At 42.6% G+C, this 25,613-nt stretch overlaps 1 protein-coding gene across 6 annotated transcripts in view; it reads right to left on the minus strand.

Moving 5' to 3' along the window:
• The window catches only part of LOC311253432 (receptor tyrosine-protein kinase erbB-4-like), a 305,493-nt gene that overhangs the window by 157,191 nt on the left and 122,689 nt on the right, over positions 1-25,613 (minus strand). For all 6 annotated transcript variants that reach the window (XR_014621681.1, XM_084347398.1, XM_084347397.1 and 3 more), the window contains exon 2: positions 240-391. Coding sequence is in view for 5 of the 6 variants with exons in the window: in XM_084347398.1 (XP_084203524.1) it covers positions 240-391 (152 nt within the window). In the remaining variant the exon portion in view is untranslated. The remainder of the gene's footprint in view (positions 1-239; positions 392-25,613) is intronic.

Genomic DNA, 25,613 nt, shown 5'->3' on the forward strand with positions numbered 1-25,613 from the left:
GATCAACATCTTCAAATCTTAGTGGACTAAACACCTGGTGCCCTTTTTATTTCTCGCCCCTGCCCCTCAAACATCCTGAGTCCGCCACTGCTCAACACAACATAACCCATCGACTGGTTCGCCCAAACCTTCACCTCCATCTGTCAGAAACATCTTCGTGGTCCTGAAACTCACTCATGCAGCGTACTTTGTGAACGTGTGCCGGAGAACACAACGCAAAGGCGTTTCCGCACCCGTACCTTGAGGAAGGAGAGGTTGCGGTTCCGATCGATGCTGGTAATCTCCAAATTCCCCATGACGACTTCGCAGTTCTCGTAGAGCTTCTTCAGGGTGCGGTACTGCTGGTCCAGGTCGGACAGAGTGCTGAGTTTGTTCTCTGTGCCGGGACACACTGGAGACAAAGACAGAAAAAAAGAAACTGGGGTCACTTTGGAGGCAATTTGAAGTCACGTTTGAGCTACACGGGCAGAGCTAACAACAGATTTCTCAGAATAAGGCTAAGATGATGCCATACAGTGTGCTACCAATGTAACTGCTTAATACTTTAAAGGTCAGCCGACCAGCTAACCGAGCCTTTCCACTGGTAGAAATCATGTAAAGTAAAACCCATCTCTTTTCCCCAGAGTTGTTTTTTCCTGGAGAAACTCTGATTCTTTGACTGCACTTAGCGAGGGTTTTAACTAACGCACCAGACTGCAGATGCACGGTTCAACGACTGTCTGTGAAACACGTTGGAATCAGCGAGATAATGAACGGCGGATGAGAGAAAGAGGGCAGAAAAGACAAGAGGAAGAAATTCCGGATCGGGGATTTCAGGGCTCAAACCGAAACTCAAAAGGATTGAAGGACGGACGGGGGAGGAAGAATGGGTCGGGAGATTACGTAAATTGCTAAAAAAGAGTGCAGAGAGCAGCAGACGTGACCCTCGACAATGAGGGAGCCGCGAGAGCCGAGACTCGGGGAGGGACAAGTGGGTCGGGAGGGGCGGGAATCATTTCTCTGAGGCAGTGACCTACAGTCTGGGTCTGGCACCGGCACACTGTTTAATCAAAGATATTCAAATTGCCTTGGTTGACCTTTACAGAGGGTTTCACTTGGAGACTTTCCTCGGGCCGACGAGATTACAAGACTTTGAAGACATTATGGTGAGGAGGAACAGCTCTATCGGTGCGTGGGAAGGCCCGGCAATTAGAAACAGGTGGATTTTTCCAACACATGCAAAAAGAGGCAACCAGGAGCTTCTGATAACCTCTGGAAAACACACAACTACAACTACAGCATGTGTGTACCAAGCTCCACTCGTCATTTCAGCCATTAGAAGAAGTATTAATGCAGGCATGAATCCAGAAAGTTATATGACGTTTAGGACCGCAACGATTAGTCAATTAGTTTTCAACTCTGCTAAGAATTACTTCAAAATTGAACAAAAGCCAAGGGAGGTTCTGAATGGCTGGCGACAGAAAACTGTGAATCGTTAGTTGCCGTTGCAGCAGATTAATCAAGTAAATAATTGACAGATGATATAATGAAAATAATCATGAAATGCAGCCCTGGAGCATAATATAAACACGTTTAAGTTAAATCGCACAAAAAACAAAGGAGGTTCTGAATGGGCGACAACAGAAAACAGTCAAAATTCTGATTCCAGCTTCTTATATGTGGATATTTTCTGGTTTTCTCCTCTATGACAGAGTCAGAATCAGAAATACTTTATTGATCCCTGAGGGGGAATTGCTTGCGTTACAGCTGCTCCCATTCAAAAGTTTTCGAAAATATGCAGAACAATAAAAACTATATATAAGCAAATTATTTCATCGTTCCTAAAAAGTGAAATTGCAAAAAGACTAAAGGAGCTTCTGAATAGTCGACAGTAAGAGTTCAAACATGGCCTCATAAAGTTTGAGCACAATGATGAATAAAAAAGAAAAACAACAAACAAATAGTGTAAAAATATAATTAATGTTATCATCCCTGCAAAGGTGACTGTTAAATTGCACAAAAACCAGAGGAGCTTCTGAATGGGTGACACAAATTCAAAAATAACCCATTAAATTTGAGCACACTGATAAAGAAAAACACAGCAAACAAACAGTTTCTGCAAATGACTGTGTTTGCCTGCAGTGCTAATGCTAATGTAGAGGCTACCACTGTAATTAGTTCCTCCTCTCTCCGTCCCTGCCAGCCTTTTCCACCAGTCACTCAGTCACTTTACAGTCGGCCTCCCCAGCCTCAGCCCCACTACCATCTGCTCCGTTCAGCTGGCACCGGCGCCACGTTACCGCGGGCACGACTGGAGGGTTTTTCCGTGCCGGTGCGTGTGCAGAGTTTGGCTCGGTGTAATCAAACTGCTCCTTAAAGATTGTCAGATACTTCTCATCTAAATTTATGTTTAAAGGTGGCTGTCGGTTGGGTCTGTTAAAGGCAATACAACAGAGAGGTAACCCTCCTATTCCTGCAGAGACGAACTCTCCTGCCTGCAGCTCATCCAAAAACTCGACTTCGGAAACCTGACATTACACCGATCCTTATTTTGAAGGCCCGGTATTAGATTACAGAGATGTACAAATAATTCTGCCTCTGTTAGATTCTGTCTATCACCTGCTGTCCTATCGCATCATATCACTCTTTTGGGACTTCTTTCTTTATCAGGGTGTCCCTCAGGACTTCCCTTTATAGTATCCTTCTTCATTTCACACCTCCAGGACTCTCAGGACTCTCTGCACTTCTCTGTGAGATTATAGTCCCCTCAAATGATTTCAAACACAAAATTTGGACATTTTAAGGACTGAAGTCGTTAAAATGTGCAGTTTTTGCTTTTTCATTTAGAAATGTTGGCTTTTGGATTTGTGTTTTGCTTTATCGTCTGTTTTGTTCTGTATATCTGATGAAGATCAGAAAACTGAAACGTTTTCTTGGTTTTTTGTTATCGCAAACTGTAAATATCTTTGGATTTTGGACTGTTTGTTGGGCAAAAATTAATTAAAAGTCTTAACTTCTGGAGGGGGTAAGGGTCAACACTCTGAGAATGATGAATTTGCACAGGCACTGGTTGCTGGTCTAGATAATGCTTGTTTTTCTTATATTGGGCACAGACTCCCAAAAGAAAGAAAACAGATAAAAACCAGAATGGGTGAAGAAAATATGAAGGGAAAGATAACTTTAAACAATACTGAATTGAAAAGTTAAGGTTAGGAAAAGGGGATCGCGGCAGATTTAAGTCTGAAAAATATGGCTTAATTTAGGCAAAGGTGGTTTAAAGGGTCAGGGTTGGGGACAAAAATGGCTAGCGGTGCAAAAAAAAGTTAGGTTTGGGCAATACTAAGTAAAAAAGGTCATGTTAGGGTTAGGAAAAGAAGCTAGGGACAATATAAGATAGAGAAATTCAGATTAGGGTTAGACGACACTGGGTTGAACAAGGGTTAAGGTTTGGAAAAGAAACGGGGTTAGGTGGCGGGATTAAGTACAAAAAATGACGTGGATTCAGGCTATATTAGGTTAAATAAGGTTAGGGTTAGGAAAAAAGACCAACGACAGGTTAGGTTTAGGGGTCAGGAAGAAAGTGTTTTTGAAAATGGTTTAAACTATTGTGAGACATGTTATGGACCACATGATTAATCTGTAAATCAAAAAAGCTAAGCTAAAAAGGTAAACAAACTGGTTGCATCTTCTTAGATGTCGATATTTGCTGGTTTTCTTGGTTGTTTTATGATTGCAAACTGAATGTCTTCGGGTTTTGGGCTGTTTGTTGGACAGAAAAGTAATCTTCTGAGCTAGGTTGAAAATAGTTTAAAATGTTTTGAGAAACGTCTAAACAACCAAACAACTAATCAATTAATCTAGCAAATAAGTGACAGATGAAATCATGAAAATGATCATTGAATGCAGCCCTAGTGCCTTGAAAATGTTATGATCCCAAAAAAGCAACAGTTAAATCGCACAAAAACCAAGGGAGCTTCTGAATGGCCAACTACAGAAAACTGCGACAGTGCCAGTTAAAGAATAACCCCATAACATTTGAGCATTGAGGCGTTTTAGACTTTATTTTAGACACGTTATTGACCAAACGATTAATCCGGACACCAAGGAACGGATCAACAAATCATTCCACCAATGAAAAAGACCTTGAGGTTTCAATCTTAAGAAGATCTGTGTGGTTTTATAAGGGTTAATGCATCAACATAAATACACTACTAGGGGTCAGTCAGCGTCCTCCATTTGCATTTCACCTTTGCTCACATCCCTCTAACACACCTGCTGTACATTTTTCAAAAGCCAGAGTTCATATTCTCCAACTCCAAAGAAACAAGACTTTCAGAAAAAAAAAAAAGCAGGAGAAAAACCAATGGACTATTGCATAGTTGAACTTGCCCCTATATTGAACAACATTGAGAGCTCATAAACTCCCATATTGCTTTATGGATCGTTGGCTCTGCAAAGATGAGCGCGCTTCCTCTCCTCTGTGATCCTCCATATTGCTGTGGGTAGCGAGTGTGCAGGGCAGAATGGCAGTGAGGGGACCTGAGCTATGGTGATAAATGAGATTTGCTGACCACACACACACACACACACACACACACACACACACACACACACACACAGATGAGTTATTAGATGAAATGATTTAAGAGCGGCTACAAACTCAAAGGAAGCCTGTGTGAGGGTCTAAAATTGGTGGGATCGATGGATGCGTGTGTGTGTGTGTGTGTGTGGATGAAAAGGTTAGCGGGCGTCTGTAATAATCTGTTATTGAAACCTACTCGCAGGTGTGTGTGTGTGTGTGTGAGCGAGTTTATGCCTGTGTGTGTGGTGATAAAAGATCAGAGGGGAGAGGTGAAAAGTGAGGGGAAAACAACTCTCAAAAGCCAATATCGGCCAACACACACACACACACACAGACAAAGAGAGAAATGGCACTCATTCGGGGCGAGTAAGCAAGGTAGAGCCAGGCAAGGAAAACAGAATTGAAAGAGAGAGAGAGAAGAAGAAGAAGAAGAAGTAAGAGAGACGCAATCTTGTATTTGGGAGAGTGGGAATGACGTGCGGGAGCATTAGCATTCACATCGACACGCTCTACTGTAAATGCTCTTTTCTCTGGGCTCATTTCGAAAGTGTCTGGATCCATCTGCTCAACCTCTTCCTCTCTCTCCCTTTTCCTAATTTCTTTTTCTCTGCCCTCAGCCATCCATTTCTCTCCCCCTCTCTCCACACCCTCTCCTCTCGGCGGCGGACAATGTAAGTATCGAGCCGTCGCCCTTTCTGCCCGTTAATGCATCGGGTGACACGGCGGGCGGCTTGACAGCTCCGGTGTATGTGTGTGTTTGTGCGTGTGATGCTGACGTCTGCCATTCAGGGCAATAAGGCAGAATGCCGCCATTGTTTTGTCTGTGAGCAGACAAAGACAGGAGAGGCAGCTCGTTTATCAAACCTTGATTTCTTTAAACCTTGAGGGTACCGGAGTATCACATGCTTCGAGGTTTAGGAACACATCCAGTTTCATTAAAAACCTAGAAAAAAGCTGACGCCGTCTCGTGATTCATGACTGTTTCTCTGTTTTCATGGGAAAAAGGTTTTGATTGGCTGTCAAGTGGCTATTTAATCGTATAACAGTTGTGGCGAGTCTTTAAAAGGGGAATTCCACAAGAAACAAAACAATGACTGTACTTTGTCCTGACCTTGTTTATTGAATTCAACCTTTGTTGGTTTTTGATTAAAAAAACTCTCGATTGGTCCAGAATTCACATGTGCGCACCTTGGCTGGTAAAAAGAGCTCATCAAGAGCTTTCATTTGATATATACAACTCATTTTAGCCCAAAATGTGAGGGACACCCTCTGGTTCTCACCTCACCTGTGGCTCCAGAGGGAGCTGAGCGAAGACTAATAACCTGCCTTGAGTGATGTCACATGAGTCAGCATTAGTTGTGGCTGAAGACGACAAATTCAAACGTTTGAAACATTGTTATAGTAATTTGCAACAACTCCTCAAAACTAAACTACAAAACATGAACATTCCCTGATCCCCCACATTCCCTGACTCCCACATTTCCTGATCCCCCACATATTACCTGATCCCCCACATATTACCTGATCCCCCACATTCCCTGATCCCACACATTACCTGATCCCCCACATTCCCTGATCCCACACATTCCCTGATCCCCCACATTACCTGATCCCCCACATTCCCTGATCCTCCACATTCCCTGACCCCTACATTTCCTGATCCCCCACATTCCCTGATCCTCCACATTTCCTGATCCCCCACATATTACCTGATCCCCCACATTTCCTGATCCCCCACATTACCTGATCCCCCACATATTACCTGATCCCCCACATTACCTGATCAACCACATATTACCTGATCACCCACATATTACCTGATCACCGCCATACAGTATTTCCTGATCCCCCATATTACCTGATCCCCCACATTACCTGATCACCCACATATTACCTGATCCCACACATTTCCTGATCACCCACTTTTCCCGATCCCCCAAATATTATCTGATCCCCCACATATTACCTGATCACCCACATTTCCTACGTCCCTACTGGAATCAAGCGGTGCAAGAGGAGCAGCCTCTCGCAGTGACTTAGGAAAATTAGTAAAGAAATTCAGTAAAGAAGAAAACAAAATGTTCAGAGAGGCAAAAAGATGAATGCATCAGAAAAGAAACAGAGCAGCCGTCAGACATAAAAGGGAACAATAGAAACAGAACACGTGAGGTTTTGGCAAATACCGCTGCTTAGTACGATTCTTGGGGATTTTCATGCCCTCAGCAGCCGAGCAGTGCAGACTCCAGTGACTCAGTGCATTCGCTTGAGAGTCAGCTTCCTCGCTCACTTTGAAGGCATACATGTCTTTATAAGTAATACATAATGAGCAATGATGAGAGGAAAGACTCGCGTTGGCAGCCTCGACAGGCAGCGATGATGATGCGGTGATATCTTTTTCTCTTTGGTCTCCGTCCAGTTCAAACACAGATGGAGTGCGTGCATTTCACGTCTGCGTCTACGGACATTTTCGTGTAAATACATCCTGTTCCCGACTGGATGTATGTTCGGGTTTGCGCTTGAACACATGCATTGAATATAAAAGAACACTGGAAACCCATTTTGCTACTGGCGTACCCCTCAAAGTCGCTTTTCTAGCTGAATTTAATCTTCCTAAATTGAATTACAACTTAATCCTGCCTCACACCGTTCTCCTCTCCGGTGTAGTTTAGTGACAAATTGGGGGGAATCCACGCGTTGTCTTTTAAAAGCAGTAGTGATTAATGCAGGACAGGTACGAGCGGAGAAATTTGCTGGCATGTGTGGTTGGTGGTTTTGGCTGCGGAGCCCATCTCTGATCCATCCAAGTGAAAGACGAAGGCAGACAGCTACCTCCCAGCTTATTCTCACTGACATATTGAGCTGTGCTTGTTCTCATTTCTCATTTCATCTCTTCACATTGCTGCCTCTTCTGCGGCTTTTTTATTCTGTCTGCGTCTGATCTCTTATCATGTTTCTGTCCTCCTGATGTTTTAGCTTCAGATTGTCTCATTTTTCAATCACTCCTCTTTCTCTTCGCTTTTGACCTTTTTTTCCCCCCCTTCTGCCCGAGCGGTGACTTAATACAGCCGTGACAGGGAGTAAAGAGGGTGAATGGTAAACCGAGCATTGCACACATGCATGAGTTTTCTCCCCTACTTCATTTACATCCGCTATTAAACTCAGATCTGTATCCGAATATGGAAAATAACCAATTCACAACTGGTATTTTTAATGTGTGATCCCTGTCTTCCAGAGCAAAACAGGCAGTGGCAACGAATCAGCGCCAGACTCCATTTAAAAATCACCACATTTTTGGAGTTGTTGACTTAGGCGACACTTTATAAACTCTGTGAAATGCTGTTTTCTCACAAATGAAATTTTCGGTCCTTTTCTTGTAAATTCGGCAAATGTAGTACATTATGTTCTGACTTCCTTTGTATAAAAAAATCACTGTGTCAGTTTGTCACAGTGTGTTGCTGTGCCGGCATGTGACTAGATAAATCTGCAAGGATGAATGAAACACACAGTTATTTCTTATTGAAATATTCGTTTCATTGAACACATTTTTGCTTTTATTTTCACGCAGTTTTGTTGAAACACATTTTTTGGGCGCTTTCATGGGACAGAATAAACACATAATCCGTAAATACAGGCCTGTCTGTTTTAGGTTAGGGTTATGTTAGCTAAGAAACAAATATCTGTACGTTTGCCAGCACAGGCACACTCTGATCGTGACACATTGACGCTTTGCATTAACATACATTTTTCCTTATCTGGGTAAAGATCACATTTAACTATGAGGGTGCTTGTATCTGAATCTGGTGTGGGAATGGCGGACCCCACCACAAACAATAAAAACTCAAATATTGGGGGATATTTACTGAAGTTAGAAATGTGGGCCATCAATAGTATTTTAAAACGGTTTGATTTCATGAAAATCTGAATGATTGTGACTTTAATGTCTTGAAACTGAGATGTAGAAAATAACTTATCTGATACCAGTGACAGACTGATTATCGGATCTGATATTCAGCATTTTTCAAACTATTTGAATTTGAGTTTTTTGTCCGCCCACGACAATCTGAACGATTACATGTCACAGATAAAAGCCCATCAACACTGAATAATCAGAATATGTACAGCAACTAGTAAATAAAGTTGTGAAAATAAATGTATTGGAGTAAAAAGTACAATATTTGCCTTGGAGTGAAAGAATAAAGCAGCAGAAAATAGACTTACTCAAGTAAAATAGTCTCTTTGAGTCTCTTTGACTACTAATAATAAAAAAGCAGCATCAACCCTGAAAAACCCACATCAGTTTATCCTATCTGACACCTAGTAATATTTATATAACCACCCAAAACAATTGTGTATTCATAAAGTCTGACTTCTTCTGCAATACACACCACCGCCTTTCTTCTTTCATTTCTGTCGTGAAATCCAGATCACGAGCTAGTAGAAGTAGGAGAAAAGACTATATGCATTTTAACAGCAGAAAGGTGTTAACCTTTGGGATTTGAGCCGTAATGGCTGACTGAGTGGGTGGCGTGGTAACTGCAGGGGGTCGGCGAGGCGACATGAGCGTGACATAAGTAAAACGGAGCGGGGTCAGAGCTCTGACACGAGGTCTCAGCCTTATTCACTGGATTTCCAGCCGAGAAACATTGCAGAGGTTATTTACCGAGGCACAGGTCTTATCTGCCTTTAGCTCGGTTAGCCGCAGTCACATTTACAAGCCTACTCAGACTGAGAGAGAAATATCTGCAGTCGGCGCCTGATAAACAGTTTGTGTTATGTAAAAGTTTGGAGCAATACATTTCAGTGCAGCACAAAGTGTGGAGTACGGAAACTGCCAAAATGAAAAATAAACACATAAATGAAAAAAGCCACAGCAAATAAATTAACATGTCATTAAATGTGCCATAAATAACATAAACAACACATGTAGAAATGTAAAGTTTGACGTTTCTGTTTTTATTTGTCTGTATTTATTTAGTTTCCCAGTTAATTTTCCATTTTATGTATTCATTTATTTTTTTATTTCATTGCATTTCTCCCCTATTTTATCCACAAACTTCTTTATTTTTGCATTTTCTTTTTAAGTTTCTTTATGCATCTCTGCTTCATTGACATTTGATGATCGACATTTATGATTATTATTTTTTTAAATCATATTTGGTGCATTTAAAGACATTTTAATTTAGATATTAATCTGTTTATTTATTTCGTTATTAATTTTGATTTTGGCACTGCAATCCTCAAAAGTTTTGATAAAAAATATATAAATATATAATATATATTAAATATTAAATATATCTCGTTTTATATTATATAAAACAAGATTATTTCTGTATTTTCTTTTTGCATTTCTGTCTCATTATGTGAATGAGCGGGTGCCTTTCCACCAACTTTCCACCTATAAGTCAATCGACATTTATGTAAATAAATAACGAATGCTCTTTTTTTATCTCATTGCTGGTGCTTTTATTGGCCTATTAATTTGTTTATTGAGCACTTTATTCAAGTGTTTATTTCTTTATTTTTGATTTTGGCAGTTTTAGTCCTCCATACAGATTCAAAAACCTGATTGTATGAGTAATAAACTATTTGTGACCGGAGGAAAAGTAAGTGTGAAGTGGATATGTGTGGGTTTGAAGTGGCACAAAGCTCCATTAAACTGGAGTAGTTATTTTCTGGAGGTCACGGTCAAACACACAGTGAAGGGCGAGGACGCACAGCACAGCGCGATCCTTCACACATCTGAAGGGGGTCGCCAATCAATTCTCAAGAATTTATTCAGCTTCATTCGGACGGCTTCAGGACACTCTGATCAATACGAGTTCAAAATAAACAACTTCTCTCAAGGTGGAAAACTGATAACTAAATTTCTAAAGCGTTTTTTCCCTCCACTAGTGTCGAAGTCCTGAAGATGAAAGTGTGAACTTACACTCGGGGAAAATCACATTTGGATCTCTCCGAGTCACCTTCGAGATCATTTCAAATTCATTGTTCACAAGTATTGATCGGACCGGTCGGCACCAGAGGGATAACAAAAGGAGAAGTATTAAATTAAGCACCTTTACTTTGAAAGCAGCGGCCTGACGGAGAGAGGCGAGGCGGGGAAACAATGGTGTTTGGGCTTCGAACTGGATAAATGATGTATGTCTCGGGCTGAGACTAACAATTAGTGTTATCACGGGATAATGTGAGGATTTTCTAAATTAATTAATAAAGCTGTTAATAAAATGTGAGAAAAAAGTGAACAATGCTCAGAACCCAAGGTGGCATCTTCAAAGTACATGTCTGACCATCAATCAAAAGACCAAATGAATGTAATTAACTTTTAAAAGGTGCGATATGTAGAATTGGAGTCCTGTGTGGCTACTGTTAGCTAGTTAGCTCAGTTAGCCGTGCAGCTAGCAGTCCAGCCTGGGAGCTCAGAGCACCGGGGGAGTTGTTGGCGTTTACACTGCTAGCACAGGAGCTTTGGAGCGGGACAAGCTGAAGCTAGCTAGGATGCTAACTTTAATATATATCTCTAAAATTCTTACATATTGCTCCTTTAAGGATTACCAAACACTGCAGATATTCACTTTTGAAAAGCTGGAAGTCGTGAATGTTTCCTTTAAAATGAAATTAAAGAAACGCTTTCTCTTGTTTACGAGAATGTTGTGAAGCTCCAGAAAAGTTAAGTGAGACTGTGAAACTACTTCTGTCAGCAGAAAGTGACTGCAACTTTCATTTTTGGGTGAAATGTCCCTTTAAGGATGAGCTACGAGACACTGAGTGTAAACTTTTGTGTGTTTTCACCCCCGAGCACCTTTTAAATGAATATCAATTTTTGCTGATTAATTCTCTGTTAACAGCTTATCCATTAGTTGACTAATATTTTCGACACAAAATTAAAAATAAAATGAAAATTAAGCACAATTTATGTTATTTTCCCAAGTTCAGAGAGTGCTGGAGCATAATCAGCATCTCATTTGCATTTATTTTTCATTTTTTTATTTTCATGTTTGGGCATTTTGGCCTTCGTTTCATGATTTGTGTTGTTGAGATATTCAGTAGATACAGAACAGGCAACAAAAGGCTGCATCCAGGACACAAAACCTGCATTTTCTTCCCATTTTTAAACAATTAATTCCTGATTAAAAGATTCATTTTCAGAGCGGTCGACATCACAACAGAAGTTGCTCTTAACTGTGCAAACAGTGAACTCATGCACTGACAGTTTAAACCTTTTGCTTCGCGAAACAAATGTGCATTTCTGGTAAAAGACTACAAATGTTGAGTTTGTCTTCGGACGCAGTACGTCTAAAAGAGAAGCCAACACCCTGCACCTCAGCCGGGAGCTCAGCCACGCTTCAGCCTTCATCCACCTCATCACTACCACCACCATCATCATCATCAGTATCTCAGAAGCCAGGCCTGAGGTGGTGCTGACGAGGCAGCCTCGCAGCTTACAGGCTCAGCCCTGACGTGAGCTTACTCTACACGAAATGAAGAGATTCATCCCAAAATTAAACATCTTCTCTTACAAAATGACTGATAGCACAAATTAAAACTCTTTTTTTTAGAGGCTAGCAGGTTAAAAGAATAGATAGCTCATAATGAATCTCAAATTTATGATATTTCAGGGCTTTGGCGGCACATAAAGAAGTCTTTAAATGTATATAAAGGGTCAGTGCGACCTCTTTCTCGGTGCTAAAGTAGAGACGGTACATTTGTTTTAACTTTTCCGGGATTGGGAAACGCTGATGTGCCCGTGTCTCTCCGAGGAACTGGGTTAATCTATTCCTAATCAGCCCTCCTCTCCCTCCGCGTCCTTATCTGTGAAGCTGCTGAGACGGTGTGTTAATCCAAGCAAACTTCTCACTTTTTAAAAACTCTTTTTCTTTTTAGTGGCTGTTTGGTGACACTTTCTCGAAAATGCCACAGCCTCCTCTTCTCCCGTGTCTCTGTTGGCGAAGGCCTGGAACAAAACCTCAAAAAAAAGGAGCCCCTTTGAAATGAGCTCATTCAATTTGTGTCCTCTTTTGAAGCCGCTTCTGTGCTTTAAACTTCCCTCGTCTGAGCATAAATGTACCTCAATGCTCGCTCACGGATGAAATGGCTAAATCAGGGCTGTTAATGAGCGCTTTCATCATCGGTTAATCTGCAGATTATATTCTCAATGGACTCGTTTGATCTGTAAAATGCTAGAAAATGGTTATTTTCCCCAAATTCCAAGGTAACGTTTCCTCACTGTTTATTTCTTATTCGCTCCCCATTAGCTTCCACAAACGCTCGCTCGTCGTCCTGACCTTCTGTTTTGTCTGAGGAACAGTTCAAAACTCAAAGATTGTGTTTACAATGAGAGGAGATTAAGGAGTCTAATTACTCAGGCGGGAACCAGGGAATGTTTTGCATTTTCGCTTTGAAATCATATGTAAATGACTGTATCATTAATGCACTAACCCCACTTAAACACACATCCAGTGTCAACTATAGAGAACAGATACCAAATATTTGTCCTCTACCGCCCCGTCTTTGATTAAAGTTCAACTCTAGCATCTGTTTGGGAGAATTATTTGGTCATTTGGTCACCTGTCGCTTTAAGTGAAGAAGGAAGTTGTCAAACGTGACTGAACGTAACGCGAAAGATACCTTTTCGTCATCAATGGTGGCTGTTTAACAATGAAAACAACGACTCGCATGATCCCACACTACTTTTGTTTTCAGTGTTGTCTTGATTGAGAGACATCTAGCAGTGGAAATTACATTTCATAAGCCCTGAGTAGCGTCTGCAGGCTTCCTCTTAAAAGGTCCAATTTGTAAGATAGCTGATTGTTGAGTCTCGAGCTGACAACCAACCCAAAGCGTCAACCAGGATCTTGCTCATTGTTGGACCCACAGAGCATACTGTATAAACTCCTGCCAGCTGAGGCAGCCTCCTTCCGGTTTAGCCCTCTGTTAACAACACCGAACGGATCCAATTCTGATGGTGAAACGAACCATTTCTCGAGGGTTGTGATGCTCAAAAAAAAAAAATGTATTTGTTATACAGCCACTACTTTCACAATGTAGGATTATGTGGGGAAAAGTCTTTTTTCATCATGCTGCGTTATAATTACACAGGCTACTATGTTGAATTGGCTTCAAAGCCTGGCGCTCTTCCTGGAGTCCACTTTTGTTCAAGTTTGACTGAGGGCGGCGCTCTGTCGTCCAACAGAAACACTGGTGCCCTGTGTATGTGCTGCCTCATACACTGTTTACAGTTTATGATTACTGTGGTTAATATTTATAAATTATTCACATTTGAAACATGATTTTTGCACTGAACGGATGTGCACAGGCCAGGGGAAAAAAACAACGCCATGATGCTATTTGTTCAGCCTGTATGGCCGTGGACTATCTTGATGATAAGTGTAGAGAATTTAAAAAAAAATTAACATGATTTCTTTAAAAATAGTAAAAAAATGAATGAGGTTTGGTTGGAGGAACCCCGACATGTACAACAGACAGTTTTCCTGACAGAAAAGCCACCATACAAGAGAAACATCCATCGTTTTTTGCCTACGACGGCGTCCCCACGTGCCCCCAGTTAAACTTAAAATGGTCCCCGACAGCTGTGGGCGGCTGATCCGAGGCCAGCGGGGGTTCAGAGCCATCAATCACCTCCCAGCACGGTCTCTTACCCCTTCACGCTCACCGCCTGCCCCCCTGAACCTCCCTCTTCCCACCTCGTATTTCCTCTTTGTCCCTCTCTGATTTTTCAAACCACTTAGCTTTTTTTTTTATATATATATATTTTCCCGCCTTTCAACCTGTCATCCTTCCTCCTGCGTCACTTTTCTCTTCATACCTTCGCTATTTCCTACATTTTGTCCTCTCTTTTTCCATTCCCATGTATCTTAATCCTGAACCCCTCGCAGTCACCATCAATTATCATTCCACGTATGTCTGCTGCACACACACACACACACACACACACACACACACACACACACACACACACACACATAATGCTGGACCTCCTCCATCAAAAGGGCAATCATTTCTCAGCGGGCGCCGGGATATCACCTGCTACACTGACACAGGTGTGTGTGTGTGTGTGTGTGTGTGTGTGTGTTGGGGGGGTCATTTGTATAACAGATGTGTGTGTGTGTACGCACATGTGCACGTGTGTGTGTGTGTCAGACACAGGTTTAATGACTCGTCCCAGCCAATTTTCAGCCGGTGGCTTCTCTTTGTGGGGAAATGAGGTTTGTAGTTAATGTAGCACAGAAGGGCTGATTGTGATCGTGCGCGTGTGTGTGTTGCTGCGAGTGTGTGTGTGTGTGTCAGAGAGAGAGAGAAAGTGTGTGTGTCAGTTCCAGTGAGTTGGCTCCAAGCAGAATATTAGTCGGAACCATATGGGAGAAATCATAATGAAGGAAGGTTGGAGAACATTTATGCCGTGAGGGCTGCATGTTTCAGTATCGGAGCGAGGGAGGGGGTACGCCTTTGGTGTAAAGATGCAACCATTGTGTGTGTGTGTGTGTGTGTGTGTGCTCATTTGTGCTTGTTCACGTTCACTGTTATAAATCACATTATGATGTGTGCGCGCGCCCGCAAGATTCACTAGCTTGAGTTATTCCGAACGCATCAGTTGCCTTTGAATCGTGTGTAAAGAGAGGCGGCGTATCACAAACACGACACACACACCACAGATGCCAGCCGTTCGGTCATTTTTACTCCGGGAATGCACAAAAAAAAACAAAAAACACACACACACACACACACACACACGGAAAGCTTCCTGCGTGCACGGCTGCACATGTAAACACACACACTAACAGGCGAGCACCAGGCGCCGGGGGGGCCTCCCGGAGGAGGAAATAAGTTTGGGTTGGATGTAATGAGCAACTGAAAGGCAAATGAGCCCTTCAGTGTGACGGCCTCTATCTAAACCCAGACAGCCTGTGTCTAGGGAGACGCTTTATTGCTGAGAGAATCCAAAATGTCATTCATCTATCTGTACTCCGGCCTCCCTCCCACCTCCCCCCGAACACCTCATTCCACTCCTGTCATCTTTTTTTACGCTCTTCCTCTCCCACTCTCCTTCCCATTTTTTTTTTTTTTACGTTCTTTCCCATTTTTCCCCAACCTCGCTCTCCTGTCAGCTTTTTGACGTCGCCCCCTCCTCCCGACGAAGTCCTTGCCTGTCGTCGTTGAAGGTCTGCCTCTCCTTCAGAACCTCTTCGAAAGCTTTTTGTCACGAGGCAAATGTGATGAATGATTAATTTCAGTGTTTGATTCATGTGAAATTAAGTTCTGTCTTTAAAGGTGCTGGAGATTCCTGATTGTGGCGGCCAAACAAGTCTGAAGCACCTGGTACCACAATATATTTTCTATATTGTAAAAAATCTTTTTACATTTGCGGGTCAGTTTCTGCTCTTTGTCATGGTGTCATGGGGAGAAAAGCTTTTTTGTGTCTCATTCAAAGGATGTAAGGCTGAAAGTAACGTTTACTTTCATCGTCGATTCATCTGCCAATCATTTTCACAATTACTCATGCAGTTTTTCAATAAAATGTCAAAAGATAGTATAAATGCCCAAAGTGACGTCTTCAAATGGCTTCTTTTGTCCAACCAACAGTCCAAAACACAAAGTAAAGCAGCAAATCTTTACTTTTAAGAAGCTGGAACCATCAAATGTTTGACATGTTTGCTTAAAAATGATGAAAATGGTCCATTAATTATAAAATAGTTGCCGAATCGTTTTCTTCAGATCAACTTATCCATTGATTGACTAATCGTTGCAGTCCAGAGAGACAGATTCAAGCAAATTAACTAAAACGAAGTGACGCCACCCCATTGAATGCCCCTATATTTCGATAAAACATGAAAAAGTGCCTCTAAATGGTCAATAGTTAATGGTTCAATCAGAGATGTCATTATAAATAAAAAATACTGGTGCCCGTTCCAATCTGCCCCTGCCCCCAGACATCCTGAGGGCACCACTGCTCCGAGGTTCAACTGTCTTTGGATGAAAACTCCTCAAAACGCTCTGAAAAATTGACATTTGACCATCCAGAATTCGATGACAACTGGGTGTATTTAATCCGCTTACTTAAGATTATGTGACGCGACTGAAACAGCTGTTAATGGACCTTGTGGTGGGCTTGGTTCCGCCGACTGCTGCTTCCAAGGTCAAGGATGACCTTTCAATCCCTAAAAATGTCTTCACAAGGCAGCGACGAGGCATGTTGTGTTTGGAAGAAAAAGGAGAATGACTCCGGAGCTTGTTTTAAGATATTCTGGGAAGCGCAAGACGGGGAAGATGCAGACAAAACACTGAGTTCATTTCAAAGTACAGCATTATTTCATTGAGAAATAAGTCTTTGAACATCCCAGACTGCTGATGTGCAACATGGTACGCAAGAGTTTTCCCTTTTAAAGAATAAGATGAAGGCTTGGAAGAGACAGAGCTGCAGCCTGGCTCTTGACCACGGATTGTAGCTGTGGGCGCAAAAATTCAATGGAGACAATCGGGCTGAAAAGCATGGCAACGGCATCAAACAGTCCGTCGCGTCTTGAACCAAATCCCAGTCCATCGAAAACTGCTTGAAGAACCAGCGCCAGCAGCAAAATATGGAACTATTTTGTGTACAGATCTCGCCAAGATGGATGTCCAACCAGGGCACTGGAACGCTCATGCATGAGTCGATATGAAATAATCAAGTTTGAGCTCAGTGATCGCTGTAGCAGTAAACCAAATACATTAAAGGAAATGTTCACCCAGAAATGAAGATGCTGCCATTATATACTCAGCCCAACGCCGATGGGAAGTTGGGAGGTGTTACGACGTACACAAAACATTTCTGGAGCTTCACAGCAAAACAGGCTTGCAGCATTCTCCGAAACAACTGAAGTAGATGGGGACTTGTTTTAAAATGTAAAAAAGAGCTGGAAAACAGCTTGTCTGTCGTAATCCAAGTCTCCAGTCGTTTTCAGATCCCAAAATTATTTAAAAAGACGTACGGTTGAGTACCTACATCAGAAGGGGTGTATGCTAATACTGCTAGCTTAGCAGCTACAGTGATGATTTCCACTTATAAAAAGTAGTACATAACGTCTTTTCAACTCAATTTCTCAGGTCTTCTGGAGACTTGGAGTTTAGACCAGGCTTTCCATCGGCATGTGAGTGATTAGATAATGACAGAATTGACATTTTTGGGTGAACTGTTCCCTTTAAACGGTGCCAAACGCCTGCAGCTCTGATCACCCCTACCTTTCTCTTTTCTCCTTTAACTCCTGACCAATCCTCAATCTCTCCCCACCGCTCAAACCCACCCTCCCCCGTCTCACCCCCTTTTTGTCTTTTTGTTTTTAATTCCACGCGGCCACTCCCATTCATCTCGGGCGAAAAATCAATAGCCATTCACCGGCGTGCGGGAGTTGAGGGATGTAAATAGCAGAAATCTGACATTCGCAGGATATAAAACAACAGGCTTTCAATATAATCAACAGCCGTGCCGGCGCCATTCCTCAAACAATCCATAGCCTTATTAAAAAGGGGCCAATAATTTAGCCCCGTGTGCCTCCGATGGTAGGGTGCATGACAATAGTGTCTGATGAGTCAGGAATTGCGGGTATGACAGCGCGAGGAGGGATGGGAGGGAGTGATTGAGGGCGAGGACACAGGACGGCGTAATTTGTATTCGTGTTTACAGTCTGATAATGTGTGTGTGTCATGTCATTTTCCTTCTCTTGGTTTGGATTTATCACAAAACGTTCTGCTGCCCTCGCCTCTTTTGCTTCGTTCATCTGGGTACTTTGTTCTTACGTCAATGAGGAATGCATGATAGGGATTATAATTTGATTCAGAGTTAACAGGTTTGATTTTGCCTGTAGGTACTCATGAATGGCTTTAGAGGACAACACGTTCTCACTAACTCAAATTCAAATTCAGCAGCTTGGTCAGTAAAGCTTCAAATTACGCTTTATCTAACTTTCAAAATATATCATGCTGACAAATAGTTTGCTAGTATGACATATTGTGCATACTGGAATAATATTTAGGTTGTCAAACAGATGTAATTTGGTTAGGATTAGGTAACAAACTACCTGGTTAGGTTTAGGAAACAAACTACTTGCTAAGGTTTAGGAAACAAACTACCTGGTTAGGTTTAGGAAACAAACTACTTGCTAAGGTTAAGGAAACAAACTACCTGGTTGGGTTAAGGAAACAAACTTCTTAGTTAGGTTTAGGAAACAAACTACTTGCTAAGGTTTAGGAAACAAACTACCTGGTTAGGTTTAGGCAACAACCTACTTGGTTAGGTTAAGGAAACAAACTACCTGGTTGGGTTTAGGAAACAAACTACCTGGTTAGGTTTAGGCAGAAAAAGTCTTGGTGAGGTTTAGACAAAAAAGATCATGCTTGAGGTTAAAATAACTAATGTAAGACGCATAACTGAGGTCACGTTACTTGTGTAACTTGCATGTGACACCAGTTACATCATTTACGTACATAACTTACTTACATTAGATAAATCAAAAGTAAGTTATTCTTCACTCTTGGTCTCAAATGGGACGTGAACCCGTCTCCAGAAGGAAAAAATCCAATTAATAAACCATCCAATCACCCCAGCCTCCCCTTGACACAGATTTCCTGCTCTTCATACTACTGCACTATAGTGATACTCCAATAAGTGATGCAACAGGGGTAACTACGGAGTCAAACTTTGATGCGTATGACTACTGACCAGGCTTCTGGATCTGACTCAGTGGGAGTGAGAACGGCCTGGAAGTAGGGGGAAAAAATGATAAAATAAAATTGCTTCTCTATCCTTTTTGAAAGCTTCTTGTTACAAAGGGGGAGTAGTAGCCTCCATTCCCCATCCACTGACAGTCAAAAGAAGACAAACGGACAGCAAAGAGACACGGCAAGGCCAGTGAGAAAATAAAGACAAGAGCTGCAGCACCACGCCACCAAACGATCTGATGTGCAAGCGACAGAAACAGAAACGCTTGCCTAAGAGTCTCGCACTTCAAGCGCTTTAAACGCGTGCATATTTTCAAAGTGTTTATGCGTGTCACTTGTGCATGTGTGTTAAAAAAAAAAGTGCGAGTGGGTGTGCAGGGTGTTGTGGGTGTTTTCACTGGAAAATTCAAGTAAGTAGCAGTTCTCAAGTTTTCTTTGGATCCGTGCGTGTGCATGTGTGACTTTTTAGACTTGTGTGTTCAGTACATGTTAAAAAATATGTGTGTGTGTGTTTGTGTGTCTCCATCAGCCAATCAGACAGCCAGTTGTCACTCGCTCTGCGGGAGAGTCTGTCTGTGTGAGTCAGTCGGCTTTCTCGCCAAGTGAGCCAAAATAATAAAAGAAAAAAAAAACACAACTCTCATCTTGACCTTTTTGGCGCGGCCATCAAACGCAATCGATAATTATGAAATTAAATGGGTTATTGCGCTCCGCGCTAACTGAGGGATGGTTATTGCTCATTGGGGGTAGTTATGAATTCAGGAGCTCGCGAGCCCACCTCACCTCGCCGGAGCTCGCTCTCCCAGACAAAAGGCGTTGTACTATCTGAGCGCGAGATCAAACGACACCGAGCTTTGCCGCTTAATACGCGCACACGTCGACAGTTTACCTTGATCCTGTCTGACCTGTCTTTACAAAAAACAAAAAGGGAACACATGCTCGCCGAGCACCAAGCGCAGCTGAGGCTAATAAATAAATGTATAAGTTGGGTTGTAAGAAAAAAATCAGGCGAGAATCAAGAGAAGGAAGTTTTCCGAGAAAAAGCACAAACCATCTCTTCTACATGTTTGTAAAACTAACTGCAGAATCACAGCAGAAGTAACAGTTTGGTATCACAGTCAGAAAGCTCCTGTGATAAGATAACGTGATTAAAAATGAGTCCGCCCATTAAATCAGAACAGGCTGATTTGAAGACGCACGTTAAAGAAGCCAAACGCTAACTCCCTCCCTGCTGCACACACGCCCAGACTATTAAATATCAAGCACTCGTTATGCAGTTTACCCCTGCAGGGAGTCTTTTATGTCATTTTATTAACTTTCATAATGATGTGTAGTTTAGAGAACAAAAACTTTTATTGTCATCGCAACTTTTTTCTGATCAACATACAGAAGAAATATTGTTCATTCGTCATAAAAATAGAAAAACTACTGAGTTCAGTTCATTAAAATAACCACAATTACTTTATATACAAGGTGTATTTTCTCTGACGCCTCCGTGGACCAGTCAAGCTGCGGTTGCTGAGCTGCGGCGTTCACAACAGAATCCAGGAACTGATTACGTTTGTCAGCACAGCATAATTTCAAACACAATGTAGTGTAAATCAAATTTGTAGCAGGCCAGGTTGGACATTGCATCACATTTTTGACCATTATTAGTTTTGTGTGTAAAAACTCAGTTTGTCAATTTGATGCAAAGAAGTAAAATGTAGATTTTCATCTGAAAAAATAGCACGAAGTGGACAAATTTAAAGTTATAAAATTAAAGGGTCTGTATGTGCCAGGCCCTTTGTATTCGCTCTGCATCCGCTCAGGACTGAAACAACCAATCGGGGTTAGCTGCCACATAACAAGCCAATCACAGCAACCCTGTAAAAACAAGTTTCATCCCAGCGACTCTGAGTCAGACACAAGCAGCTGAGTGGAACAGACGTTAGATTATCAGTGACGATGGTTGACAACCTTGGCGAACCTTAGCGTCGTGTGGTGGGAGGGGCTTAGCTTTTCATCGTGTGCCTCCTGCAGCTTAATTAAACATTGTGGCAAATGTGCTTATTCAGTAAACTTTCCAGATTGAGGAGCTACAGTACTCGAATGAATGCACTCAGTTACCTAGACACTCCACGCCGCATGCTTTGACCTGACTTTGACATTTTGCTGCCGAAACAGCCGAAATGCCCCTTTTACCCGTCCCCGCCTCCCTCCCCCCCCTCTCATCTGACTTGAAAGCAGGAGCTCAAATGCTGAGCCTTAATTGCTTCTGACGCTTCAGTGGCAAAGTGGCAAAGAAATGAAGCGCAACCTTTCTTTAGGCAAGTGACAATGTAAAGGCAATCAGCGTGGAAAGGAAACACCACTGTGTGATGAGCAGGGGTTATGTGCTGTATTGAGGGAATAATTTCACCAAAGTCATCACTATTTCACTTCTTATAGCATGTTAAATGAAGTGTAGAAAGCTGGCTCTGGCTTTAATATTAATATTTGTTCTCCAGCAAACAGCCAGTTTCAGTCAGTCAGTGTGTATTTTTCTAAAACGTCCACACAATGTCTGAGAGATTTCGTGTAACTTTGACCAAAAGCATTTCGACGTTTGGTCTCAGATGAGGCGTTTTTTTCAGAAGGGCTCCCTCCGAGCAACAAAATATAAATTAATTTCAAATTTCTTTGACTATAAAGCGCAGAGAGACACAAAGAATTCGCTTCAGGACGTCTGACGACGCTCGAGTTGGCAGAACTGAGAGGTTGTGAACTCCCGATGAAGAGGGATGAAACCGGGAGCTCTTTTAAAGAAACTCTTGTGGAAATACGTCGGAGCTCTCTCCGTCGAGTCCTCAAATTAATTCCTCGATCGATTGATGCTACACTTCTCGGTAAGTATTTTCACATGCCGCGGCGTCTCGGGGAGCGCCGCTAGTCCCTTTTCATGTGCTGACAAAGTCTTAACTCGTGTAGTAATTGGAACCGGACCAGGAAAAACTAAAGTCTGTCACATGCTCAGATCAAACAAAGAGCTTCAAGATGTCTTAACATGCAAACAAATCACAATGTGCCGCTCTTGAGTTGACTTTTCAAGGATTAGTTCGTCTTCTTGTATGACAGGGTGCCAGAAATAAGCCGCTACGATGTGACGCCTTCAAAGTCTTATATCTTTAAGTCTGAAGTTTTCTTCAAAGTGCGATTCTGTGAGTGCGTTTACGTGTAATTAGTCAAGTTTTAATCACTGGGAATCTGATTTGAGAAAGGCTTCCAGCTCGGGAGAGAGGTCAAGTCGCCGTTTCACCACCGCGACGTGACTCAGCGAGCCCGATCAGCTCTGATCTCGCTCCCCCCTTGATATCGGCGGTGATACCGAGGCACTGCTTCGCCGAGGTTGGATCTGACATAAAGAAGTGGGCGTAGGTAGGCAGGTGGCGAAGTTTCCCTCCATCCGAGCTGACAGTGTTGACAAATGACAAGGGAGTGTGTGTCTGAGCGGGCGTGTCACTCATTCCCTGTGTGAGTCGGCACACAAGCGATAGAGAGAATCAGGAAGACGGGGCGGAACGAGAGCGAGGGCTGAGAGAGAGCAGGGGAGGAGATAGGGAGAGAGCTTAGTCTGCCTTCAGGGGGAATACATAAGCGAGGGGGATGAAAGTTAGATATTTTCACAGGTGGGCTCGGGGGGGAGGAGGGAGAGGGATGAGTGAGGAGATGGAAGAGAAGGAGTTTTGGGTGGAAAGGAGCAAAGTCTGATGGAAGGATGAATACGCGGGAAAGAATAAAAAGGAGGGTAGAGGGGAGAAAAAAACGGGAGAACTCATTTGTGAAAGTTGCGAAAGTGGGCAAGATTTTAGAGAGGGCGTAATTATAGCTCATAAATAGGTCTACTTAACAATTCAACAGACTTCTGGGTATTCAGGGAGTGTGTGCGTGTGTGTGTGAATCCACGAAGATCAGACTCGGGTTCAGATAAGGAAAGAAAAAGTGACGGATCAAGCAGAAATTGAAAGGAGATTGTTTGCATTAGCACAAATATCCGCAGGTGGGAGTTTAAACAGAGTCTTTTTACTCCTCTGTTACCTTCTTGCTAACAGTGGCAGTTAGCAGTTGACTTGTAGCTAGCTTGCTTGACAGTTAGCTTGTTGTTTTCATTGTAAAAACTAAGATAAGTTAGCTTCTTGCTGGCTATAGCTTAGTTTTGTTTACCACACAAACATGAGTGTTTCTCAGTCTTCTTATTAAGCTTCTGATTAACGCTGTTTCCTTCTCTTTAAGGTCCTTTTTGAAGGTAGCTTGAAGTTTCTTCTGTCCAAGATTGAGATGCATTCAGGAGCATATTTTTGGTGCCACTACTCTCTTGAAATCCTTAAAATTATTAGGATTATCATGACTGTTTTGTCAAAAGTTATAGATCGATACCTCCCTCTTGTCTTCATCTGAAGATGAACAATGCTTAGCATAAAGACTGGAAACGAGGGAAACAGTTAGTCTGCTCAATCCAAGGCTGAAAGGCACAGCCAAAGTGTACCTTTTTTTTCAAAATTCAAAATTAAACTGTTTTCCCCAGTGTAAGCAAAGCTAAGTTAGCTTCCTGCTGGCTCTATCTTAATTTTTAACCATGAATCCCGAGAGAGGTCTCAATCTTCATATTAACTCTTGGCAAGAGAGCAAATAAATGTATTTTCAGAAAATGAAAATTAAACAATCAAACTACTGGGACAAAATACTGTCAAATAAATGGATGACAGACTTAAAGGCCTGCTCATCCCCCGTCTCCCTCATGTGAAACCGGGAAGAAAGGACTGAGAGAATTGGCTCCCAATCGAGGTGGCTGGAATCGAAGCAAACTGCACGGTTGCCAGATTACTGAAAACACACTCACACACAGAGATCTGCCATTTCGACAAGTCGACTTCAATTCAAAGCTTGAGCTTTGTAATTGCTTGCCAGATAAGTTAAATGGCAGCGCTGGCAATTTGCTCCCAGATCATTCATCAGGGAGCGTGACGTCAACACTCAAGACCTGCAACTGTTTGAAAAAGTCGATTGGAGTTCGTTTTTAACACAGTTTTCCATTTAGTTGGAACTTCCTTTAACAACATATACAATTAAATAAAAGACATATAATGAGATCCAAGTCAATTTCCTCATTACGGACAATGACCTGCCGCTGGTTTCATTAAAGTGAGACTCGGGGATGCTCCGGATCCCCTGGTCTCAAGGAGTCAGCTCCTACTCGCACCACCAGAGCTTAATTAAATCTCTGATCATTAAAACTGGCTCTCCGACCATTAACGCCGAACTCCAAAGACGGACGAACGCATGAATATTTGATACTCTCAGTCTGGCTGGCTCGCCACCTCGACGGGATCGTCTCGCGGAGAGTTCAAATCTTGCAAATCCGTCACAGAATATTCAATGCAGAAGTTAATCTGGAAAGTATCCTCATTCTCTTTGGCGCGCTGGTCCAACACTGTGTCCTTCAGTAAACAACACACACGGATCCAAGAGTGTCCGCGCTCACACACCAACGGGCACCGCTGGCCCAAAGGTGCACGCTGTTTGAGGTGTAATAGGCCCGTGCTGCAGTTCTGCAGCTTAGCCGGGGCACATTTTTTTCTTTTACATCTTTACCTTAAGTGACAAAGCCCCAGTAGCCTGCTCAATTATGTTGTGCAGGTGCAGTCAGCAAGAAAGAGTAATTGCACTGGGTGTTTGGAGCTCCCAGAGACGGATTGGAAGCTCAGGGCAGAGCTGTCAGGGGCTCCCAAAGGACTCGCCAGGTTGTGTGTACGTGTGTGTATTTTATGTGTGTGTTCCTGTCACACGGCAGCAAGAATAACATTATTTCATTTCGCATGTGCATGTCCGGGGCGCCGCCATGCGCGTCCGGGCTTGTGTGTTTGCATATGCGCGAGCGTGGGAACGATATGCATCTATTAACAAACGGGGCGGGTGTTTGCGCTTCCTGCGTCTCCTCGCCTCGCCGTTTGACAACTGCATCGAGCCGACCCGCTGGCTCGCTGACAGTGACAGTCGAGTCCCCGGGACCTGTCAGCGCCATCACATGTGCCCTCGGGCCCCTGGAACCTTCTAGATGCTTGGGCAATAACGCTGCAATAAGCTCCTTGTTACGGGCATGTCACGGGGCCCCAAGGGACATGCTGTGAAGGCTGCAGGGTCACCAAGAATCAGCCAAATAAGAGGTAATTTGAATAGAAAATCCCATAACAATTTAGTCAAGAGAGGAGATAATAAAATGTGATGCATAGGAAGAGTGGTTTCAGATTAAGGATGACTATTACAGACATCAAAAGGGAGGATTATGGGTAGTTTAACTGCTGTAAGTGACCTTATTGGTTTAAAT

Source organism: Pagrus pagrus, assembly GCF_965226575.1.
Source record: "Pagrus pagrus genome assembly, chromosome: 24".
Classification (NCBI taxonomy): Eukaryota; Metazoa; Chordata; class Actinopteri; order Spariformes; family Sparidae; genus Pagrus; species Pagrus pagrus.